This window comes from Otolemur garnettii, unplaced genomic scaffold (assembly GCF_000181295.1).
Source record: "Otolemur garnettii isolate 467f Iridium unplaced genomic scaffold, OtoGar3 scaffold00047, whole genome shotgun sequence".
Taxonomy (NCBI): Eukaryota; Metazoa; Chordata; class Mammalia; order Primates; family Galagidae; genus Otolemur; species Otolemur garnettii.
In genome coordinates this window covers 728,845-738,967 of record NW_003852442.1, presented here as the reverse complement: position 1 = coordinate 738,967, position 10,123 = coordinate 728,845, and the positions used below count along the sequence as shown (strand labels likewise).

The 10,123-nt window shown below is 45.2% G+C and overlaps 1 protein-coding gene across 1 annotated transcript in view; it reads left to right on the top strand.

Moving 5' to 3' along the window:
- The window catches only part of USP10 (ubiquitin specific peptidase 10), a 58,981-nt gene extending 50,617 nt beyond the window's left edge, over window positions 1–8,364 (top strand). Inside the window, exons 12-14 of the mRNA XM_003791290.2 lie at window positions 1,859–2,003; window positions 4,504–4,569; window positions 7,347–8,364. Of these exons, the coding sequence (XP_003791338.1) occupies window positions 1,859–2,003; window positions 4,504–4,569; window positions 7,347–7,534 (399 nt within the window). The 3' untranslated portion in view covers window positions 7,535–8,364. The remainder of the gene's footprint in view (window positions 1–1,858; window positions 2,004–4,503; window positions 4,570–7,346) is intronic.
- The last annotated feature ends 1,759 nt before the right edge of the window (window positions 8,365–10,123 follow it).

The following is a 10,123-nucleotide window of genomic DNA, read 5'->3' as shown; positions in this document are numbered from 1 at the left end:
GTGCGTGCGTGTGTGTGTGTGTGTATGGCATTTTGGTGGAGCTTTCAGGATCAAAAAGAAAGTGGTAACTGTTGTGGTTCATGATTGGACTAGTGTGTTGCCAGGGGAGGTCAGGAGCACTGGGAAAAGCGGGTGTTTGAGGAAGGAGAATTGGGACAGCTTGTGTGGAAATATCTATCAAGAAAATAACACATTTTCTTGAATGTGGTTTTCTTTTTAAACTTTTTAAATACCAGGTTTAATTTCACTGTATTTTAAGTCATAAGTGTTTTTCTGTGGGGACATGTGAAGGTCCTTGGGGAAATATCATACAAAATATTTGCTATATAGAAAATGTTCAGTTTTGTTGGTGATGAGAAATTGTGCCTCAGTTTGTCTGGAAATCCAAAATACACATTTAAGAATTTTGGATTAACCATTTAATGAATAAACAGAAAGTGTAGTCAGAATTATTATACAGGACCTAACTATTAAGTTCACAAACTCATTCTAGAAAAAATGCTGCATACCTCAATGCTGAATGTTACTGTGGTCACAGATGGCCACAGGGGGCACTTTGAATGTGACCTTTGTGGTATTCAGCAGAGGTCTGTGGCACTTTCTCAGTATCCATTCGAGAACTTACCTGTCTAACCCTTAGGTCTGTCAGCCCTGAGAAGCACCCCAGCCACATGTTAGCGCAGCACACCTTCTCCCCAGGTGAGGAGGCCGGGCCTCACAGCCTCATCTCGGGTCACTGTGAGCTGCGTCCATGCTTCTCATTAGCAGATTCCTGTTGTAATAGAGACACCAGAGCAGAAGGACACCTGGGAGGTTGTGGGGGGAAGTGTGAGGGTGTCTGTGTAGGTGGGAAGAGTTTGGGAAGTTAATACACATAAACCCATCTAGTGCTGTCGTAGAAGTGCAATACCCATTAAAATACCGTCAACTAGATTTGTATATAGTCCTCTGATGGTTTTAAAATTGTTTTTTATGTGCTGCTGTCTTTTGGATTGTTTCTTAAAAAATATTTCTACCCATAGTATTCTCCAGATGAGTGTAGAAAGCACAGAAGAACTTATAAGTACCAAGAATGATAGATAAAAAGATTATCTATAAAAATGCATTTTGATAACAAAAAATCCTAGCCTTATTGAAAAGCACTATTGATTAGACCTATATATGTATGTAAGGGCATATTAAATTGATTAATGGTTAAAATAAATAGCTATATGGTTATTTAAAATGCTTGACGGAAGAAACATACTGGCATCAGTTTTATCAATAGTATATGAACATTATTTAATTAAAAATGGGAGCTGGGTGCAGTGGCTCATGACTAATCCTAGCATTCTGGGTGGCTGAGGTAGGTGGATCACTTGAGCTCAGGAGTTTGAGACCAGCCTGGGCAAAAGCGAGACCCTGTTTCTTAAAAACATAACCAAGCACCTATAGTCCCAGCTACTCAGGAGGCTGAGGCAAAAGGATCACTTGAGCCCAGGAGTTGGAGGTTGCTGTGAGCTGTGGTGCCACAGCACTGTACTGAGGGGCACAGAATGAGACACTGTCTCAAAAAAAAAAAAAGTTAAAAGTTAGCTTTTTCACTTTTATGCCAATTCATCATTAATGTTGTCACAGAGGAAAGTTCTTAACTTTTGAGTTTGCGAATGGGCTTCAGGAACCCGCAGAATCCCCTGCAGTTCTTAGGGAGGTGTGCGTTTTTTAAGAAGAGTGTCAGCAGATTCTCACAAAGTTCTGTGGTGCGCCAGCGAAGTCTCAGGTGTCAACTCTCAGAGAAGGTCTGTGTGGAAGGTGGATGTGACATCTGCTGGTCCTCGTGAGACAGGGATGATGTGTCCTGGTGTGTTCCGTGTCGTAGGTTGAAATAAGTCGAAGAGTGACTCTGGAAAAACTTCCTCCTGTTCTTGTGCTGCACCTGAAACGGTTTGTCTATGAGAAGACTGGTGGATGTCAGAAGCTTATCAAAAATATCGACTACCCTGTGGACCTGGAGATTAGTAAAGGTAACACGCGTGATGAGCAGTGCCAGGCACTGTCTTGCATCAGTCAGCATTTCTAGGTGACGCTGAGCAAGGAGGTTCTCCTGCTGACTTTGTTTTAAATTTCTTGACTTACAGTAAACCTTTGTATTAAAATACCCATGAAAGTAACCTTTTAATATAGAGGCAAAAATGACTAAACCATGTGATCCTACTGGATTAGAGAAATAGGAGCTTTTGTCCATTACAGACAACATATTTTTTCCATAGACATTTTGTGCATTAATGGCACACAGAGCATTAACAACTTGACTAGCCTGGCTAAGTGGACTGTCTTAGTGCAGTGGGAATGCTTGCAGAGGAAGTGGGACCCAGGAGAGATTTGTGAGACTTGATTAGCTGCAAGTCTCTGTCAGGGAGCCAGGGCAGTGTCCACATATTTTGGAAGCTCTTTTAAAGAGCCCTAAGGTAAAGGGGATCATGTAAAATCACAGCTTGAAGAGCCTCAGTGCCCGTAGCACAGTGGTTATGGCGCCGGCCACAAACACCGAGGCTGGTGGGTTCAAACCCAGCCCAGGCCAGCTAAGCAACAATGACAACTGCAACAGAAAAAATAGCCAGGCATTGGAGTGGGCGCCTATAGTCCCAGCTACTTGGGAGGCTGAGGCTAGAGAATCGCTTAAGCCCAAGAGTTTGAGGTTGCTGTGAGCTGTGACACCACAGCACTCTACGGAGGGCGCCATAGTATAGTGAGACTCTGTCTGCAAAAAAAAAAAATCACAGCTTGAAGGAAACCTTTTTTTGGAAGCTTCAGAATTTGTGAAAAAAACTATGACAGGCTAGAGGTTATCGGGGAAACAAAAGAGGGGATGTCTGACCTTGATCCTGGATGAGATAGAGGCATGAACCTGGACTGAGAGCCTCTTCCTCCCCCTGCCCCCACAGCACTCAACGCCCTCCCCACACCTCTGTGCATTATGGACGACCGAGTAACCATCGTGTCCCCTCCATCACTGTTAGTTTAGGGTTTAGATGGGTCTCCGCCAGGCCCGCTGGCTGGTGCTGCTGCTGGCAGCTGGTGGGCGTGGCTGCCACGCCAGCCCCAGTGTCTGTCCCTCCCTTACACTTTGTGCTACATCCTCAGTCATCAGGGATTTTGAAGACCAGAAAGGGAAAGGAAGACGGCAGCAAGAATAATGTGGTGGACAGGTCTTCCCATTTTATACTGTCCGCAGGAAACTAAAACGCAGCCAGGGTCAGGCAAGGCAGTCTCTGACCCTCAGTCCTGCGTCTCCCCAGCCCCGTCAGCTGTCTGTCTGACTTGGGTGTTGTTCCACATGGATTTTATTGGCCTGGCTTCTCTTTTTTTTTTTGAGACAGGGCCTCACTATGTTGCCCTGGGTAGAGTGCCGTGGCATCACAGCTCACAGCAACCTCAAACTCTTGGGCTTAAGCGATTCTCTTACCTCAGGCTCTCAAGTAGCTGGGACTACAGGCACCCACCACAACACCCGGCTATTTTTTTGTTGCAGTAGTCACATTGTTGTTTAGCTGGCCCGGGCCAGGTTCAAACCTGCCAACCCCAGTGTGTGTGTGGCCATAGCCCAAACCCTGAGCAACAGGCACCAAGCCTGGCATGGCTTCTCTTGCTTGTCAAGGGGTTTTGTGTCAACTGCCACCTCCATTACTTTGTAGGAAGAGAGATGACATAAGTGGGGACAAAAGGACCTAGCGTAGGTCGTGGGGTAAGCAGTAGAGAAGGAACCACTGATGGCTGCCAAGAACAGTGCATCTTTTGCTGGACTTTCCTGCCAGTAAGTGGCACTCCTGCAAAGGTGGGAGCTGCACGGGAGAGAAAGAGCTCCCCAGCGGTAGCCCCTGGTGGACTGACACCTGTGGCGGAAATCTTACTGTCACATAATTGAAGTTTTATGATGTGACTTATATGTAAAATATTCTAATTCTTGGTTTTTGTTTTTAAGTAGGTAGCTTTTTCTTTTCCATTTATAAGAATATCTTTTCGGCTCAGCGTCTGTAGCACAGTGGTTATGGCCCTGGCCAGATGCATTGAGGCTGGCAGGTTTGAACCCAGCTGAGCCAGCTAAACAACGACAACTGCAACCAAAAAATAGCTGGGTGTTGTGGCGGGTGTCTGTAGTCTCAGCTACTTGGAAGGCTGAGGCAGGAGAATCGCTTAAGCCCAAGTTTGAGATTGCTGTGAGCTGTGGTGCCACACAGCCCTCTACCGAGTGCAACATAGTAACACTGTCTCAGAAAAAAAAAAAAGAACATCTTCTAGCATGAACCACATAGGTTCGATTTCTTGCTCCTATGTCTTAGGGGGCTGGTTGCACGTTATGTGTATTGCTGTGCTGTGGGGCTGATTTTCCTCCTTCCTCAATTTTTATGCGGTTGAAAGGATGGAGATTTGTTTAGTTCCTACCCTGCTGGGCAGTTATTGGAAGGGACTATTATTAGGCATTTGCTGGTTGCTACTCTGAACCTTCCATGTCTTATTTTTCAGAACTTCTTTCTCCAGGGGTTAAAAATAAGAATTTTAAATGCCACAGAACATACCGGCTGTTTGCAGGTAAGTAAATTTGTATATTTCCTTATGAAAGCGTTGTTAAAAAGGGTTTGTACTGAGGCACGTGTTTGTGGTAATACCACTTAACACAGGAGCGTGTTGTTCCGTTTAGGTGTCCCTGTGGGCTTCGTAAGTCAGGAAGTCCTTCGAGAATGTTTGGTGGAACGTCATTCAGGCCCTAACATAGGCCCTCACTCAAAGTGAACATTTCTGTCTTTGAGTCTGAGGAGTGAGTTTTAGGATGTCAAGCTGGCCTTGAGAGAATGGGACCTCCCCTCCTGCAGTTGTGGTGCTTGTGGGGTGACAGTGCTGTGGAGTTGCTGTGATATCCTGTCAACCAGCTGGATTAGAAGATTGTGTTTCTGGGTGGTGTCCCCTGTGCCCTCTTCCGTAAGTGCTGGCTGGGCTTCTTGAGAAAGTGTTCCCAATTGTACTGGCTCCTCAGCCGCCAGACTCCCCACATTAGACGCAGGAACTCTCCCATAGGGCAAATGGCACCCCACTCCCAGACAGTGGCCTACGGCCTCTCTGCTACTGGTCTGGGCCTACCCACAGTGACCGTCTGTCTGTCACTCTTCTTTCTCTCCCGTCTTTTTGTCCATCCTCCTTTCTCCTGTACATACAGCCTGAGCCTTTAACGCCTTTGTGTCTTTACATGTCTCTTTTTTTGAGACAGAATCTTCCTCTGTCACCCTGGATAGAGTGTAGTGGTATCATCACAGCTCTCAGCAATCTCAAACTACTGGGCTTAAGCGATCCTCCTGCCTCAGTCTTCCAAGTATCTGGGACTACAGGTGTGAGCCATGACCCTTGGCTGATCTGTTTTTAGTAGAGATGGGGTCACTCTTGCTCAGGCTGGTCTGGCACTCCTGAGTTCCTGCTGCCTCGTCCCCCTGCTGGGCTTACAGGCAGAAGCCACCACCTGGCCTTTATGTCTCTTTTTAATTGTTGCTGTTTACAACAATTTTGTTTGCTTTCTGGGCATTTTTATTAGAATCTTTCAGCTTCTCTTTTATGTTACCTTTGTTGAGCCTGTTTGTGTTTTAAAGAAACACTACCCTTACTCATTTGTTGATTTTTTTTTTTTCTACTAGGTAGCCTTTTCTTTTATTTTTACAGCTGTCCTGAGAGATGAGGGGTAGTATTAATTACCATTTTATAAAAGAATAAACTGGAACTCAAACAGGACACTCTGGCATGGACGCCTGAGCAGGGTCTTAAGCTCTTGTCTACCTTGGTCTACTCTTGAGGTTTTGGAAAGTTTGGCCACTGGTCAGTGGGAGGGGGCCCTGGGCCACACTGGAAGGTGCCCAGGCTTCTCTCCGCTCCTCCTAGTCACTGTTCCTTTTGACTTGATTTCTCCCAGAAGGCAGCTAGTCACAGACCTTCCTCTATCCTCTGGGCCCCAGACTGAGTGGCAGCAGACAACTTATTCTCAGGGGTCTCTCAGCCCTTTTCTTTCTCTGCCTTGGAGTGGGAACTCCAGGTCCTCAGCTGGGGCTCAGACTCAGCAGCTGACCAGGGTGGAGTCGAGCACCCAAGTCCTGGTAGGCAGTGAACAGCTTCTTTGCTTTCTCTGCATCACTTCAGGAGGGGGTGGCTGCAGGGGAAGGTTGGCAGTCAAGGTCATGGTTCCTGGTCAAGGGCCCTGTGAGAGCATGTGCCGCACCCACCTGCTGTGGCCTGGGACCCAGCCCTGTGTTGCTCTCTCTCTGCTCTCCCCATTTCAAGTCCTCTAATCCATGCCAGTCTCAGAACTTCCTACCAACTGAATCTTCTATCACTCCCAGGCCTGGTCCTTTGTGTCCCAGTGGTGGAGCACAGTTTACCAAGCCACACTGCCATCCTAGATTCTCGTTGGATCCCCGCCCCCCCCCACCCCGCCCCACGTCTGCTGCGGGCCTGGTAGCCCTCTGCTCCCCATTCAGAGATGGGGGAGGGTTGTGTCCTGTGTAGCTGCCTTTTAATAGCAACCTTCATTGCATCTTCCAACAGGTGAATTTGTTTTAGGCCTTTGATTAAGGCTTCTAGGTTGAATAAGAGGATTTTTAAAAAAGTAAATAGTAAGTAGTGTTTTCTTCTATTAAAACATTGTAGAAACACTGAGTTTTTTAAACAGGAGGAAGGATTACTAGTACCATCTCTGTAGGGGCCCTCCACAGCTATACACTCAGACAACCGTGGTTAACAGTCCTGGTGTCCCTCCTTCCTTTGGGCACATGCGAGCATGTGATGTCACCGTGTGATGACAGATTGTCCATAGAAAACTTGGGGTCTTTGTTTTCTCATGTACTATTTTATAAACGTTTCTGTGTCACCAAACTTTTTCTTTTCTTGAAACGTTCTTAATCTATGAAAAAATTTGTGTTACTATAATTTACTAATCAGTCATATATCTTTTTTGGACAGTCTAGAGGTGGTGGAGTTGGCCAGGTCAGACAGAGAGCATGAACCAGCCTCTGACTGTGCTTCAGAGGGGTGAGAACCTGCTGCTGGTGGCCATGTAGGGCAGTGTCCTGTGAGGGGCCGGACATGTTAAAAACTGAGATAGACACATACCCTTACTTTAAAGATATGTAAAAGTTTTTATTATAAATTGTTTACGTGTTTTGAGTTTAAATAGCACTGTTTTGTGTAGGTGCATCTCTTGGTCTTGTCTATTTTGGTAAGATGTTTTGCACATAAGACACATCTTTGGAAGGAACGAGGTGGATGCCCCTAATTAGATGATCTGTGTGTGGTGCTGCTCTCACGGTGTCCCTGCTGGCACTCTCTTGCAGTGGTCTACCATCACGGTGGCAGCGCCACAGGGGGTCACTACACAACGGACGTCTTCCAGATTGGTCTGAACGGCTGGCTGCGCATCGACGACCAGACAGTCAAGGTGATTAACCAGTACCAGGTGGTGAAGCCAACTGCTGAACGCACAGCCTACCTCCTGTATTACCGCCGCGTGGACCTGCTGTGAGCTCCTGTGCGCTGTGTGTGCCCGGTGCCCGCTCTGTAGAACTCCATCTCTCACTGACTTCCTGCCTCTCTTTAGTGGCTCTGTAGAGAGAAGCTCTCCCTTTTGCAAAAATGGGCTAGAATGAAAAGGACTTGCCTTGGGCTTTGTGCACAACTTAGTTATGTTGACTTCTAACTTCCAAATCATCTGGTTGAAACAGACTGTTGGCTTGATTTTAGAATATATACAAAACCCCTATTTCTGAAATAATGCTGATTCCTGAGACAAGAAAGTGGAACTTGCATTTGATTCCCAGCCTAATTGCTTAGTAGAATAAATCCTGCACCAGCAACACTTGTAAATTTGTGAAAATGAATTTTATCTTTCCTTAAAAAAGAAATTTTTTAATCCATCACACTTTCCTCCCCACCCTTTAGTTTTTGATAAACAATAAAAATGAGCCAGTTATCAAAGAAGAAATAGTTCTTCACAGAAAAATAAACACAAGAGTGAGTTGCTGGTTCCTAATAGGAAGAATACATTTCGATAACTGTACGATGAGAAACTGCTTCCATACACATTGCAGATCAAATGTTTGGAGTTACAATGTTAGTCTACATAGATGGGTGATTGTAACTTTATTGCCATTAAAAGATTTCAAATCGCATTCATGCTTCTGTGTACACACAATGAGAAGTGGGCACCATGGTGAAGATTGGTATCTCCTGCGTCTCTGTTAACTCTGCTGTCTGCTCTTCTACGATGCTGCGTCCCTAACTGTACACAGTGTAGTGATACCTAGGAGTATAAAGTCGTCGCCCATCAATAAAAATCACTAAGTTGGTTTAAAAGTTGTGTGTGCTTCCTTGAATGGGAATGCCTTTTCCAGTAACTGGAATTCGTGGGGTGTGACTCTGCCTCGAGAATTAAAACAAGCCCTTCAGTGACCTTGACACGTATGTGGAAGCTGAACCAAGACTCAGGTTATACATGTTCAATGTCGCCAAAATTTATTAACCATAGTGGTTTGCATAAGTGAAGTTTTTAAATCTTTAATTCACAGAAAACAGGAGATTTTTCTCCCCATTTTCCTTTCCTTCTTGTTTCTACAATGCAGCGTTTTTCACAATCACCAAAATGACTGGTTTAGGTCACGGCTGAACATCCTTTTGGAGAAAAATTAACTTGCTTTGAAAATGCAATGCACCTCAGCGCCTGCCGACTCTGCCTGGTGGTGGTGCTCCTTAGTAAACAGACCAGCGATCAGACTTCCCCGTCTTTCCTTATCCCCAGCCCCAGCAAGAAATGTTATGTCATTTTAATCAGCAAGTAAGTTTTTGTCATGGAGTTTAAATTGTAGGTTTGCTTCTTGGTTGTACAATTTGTTTTGCACCCTTAATCATGCCCCTCTGCACACTGTGGTCACATTTCACAACTACTTACTAAGCACTGATTTGCTGAACATAATAGTATTTTGTTGGGTGACTTTTCCTTGGTAACAACCAGCAAGTAAGTTTGTAAATCATGTCCACTATTTGCATTAAAGGAAATTGACACAGTCCTAGCTGCTGCAGTATTTACAAAGTATTTTGTTTTGACTCTGATTTCACACTGATGATATTGTACAAGATTTTTTCTTTTTCTTTTTCTCTCCCCTCCCCTCCCCTCCCTTCCCCTCTCCTCCCTTCCCCTCTCCTCCCTTTCTCTTTTCTTTTGAGGAACAATCTCACTCTGTCCCCCAGACTTAGTGCCTTGGCGTCGACATAGCTCACAGCAACTTCAAACTCTTGGGCTCAGGCAATCCTCTTGCCTCAGCCTCCCAAGTAGCAGGGACTACAGGTGCCCACCACAATGCCCTGCTAGCTTTTCTATTTTTAGTAGCAGGCTCCAGCTCCTGAGCTCAGGCGATCCACCTGCTTCGGCCTCCCAGAGTGCTAGGATTACAGGCGTGAGCCTTTGCACACAGCCAAGATATTTTCATTTAAATGCTTTTATCAATTTCATTTGCTCAGAGATTCCCGTTGAAATGCTTGCTCCATGTTATTGATCGTTTGGGGGGAAAATACTTATATTTGGTTTTCTAACAAGTATGACATTAGCGTGGCTCCATTCTGTTTGGAAGCAACAAGTATTGTGTTTGTGCATTTGAAAAGTTTCCCTGATAGAAACTTGCCAAGGAATCCTGTGTTACTGGTGGGACATTTGGGAACTAGACAAAATCTGACCCTGTGTTTAGCTTGGTTTTGGTTTTTTGTTTTGTTTTTTTTTCCCCCAACGACTTAACCCATCTGGAGTGCATTGAGCTTGGCATATGGTACTGGACTATGTCATAGATTAAGGTCTTATCTGTAGCTTTGGGTTTCTGGGGTCAGGTCTGGTCAACTTGCCCCTGGACTTCCCACTTGTCCTTCAAAGAAACCAACTCTCTTTTCACATGTTTTCTTGGTATTCTGGCATTCTTTGATTTAAGAAAAGAATTATTCCTTTGCTTAATTAAAAATATATATATATGGAAAGCCCTTTCTGTACACAGAGATTTGCTTCCAGATCTGAGACGGCTCTGTGTCCTCACCCGTTCTGTTTTCATCAGAGAGGACCAGCCCTGACTGC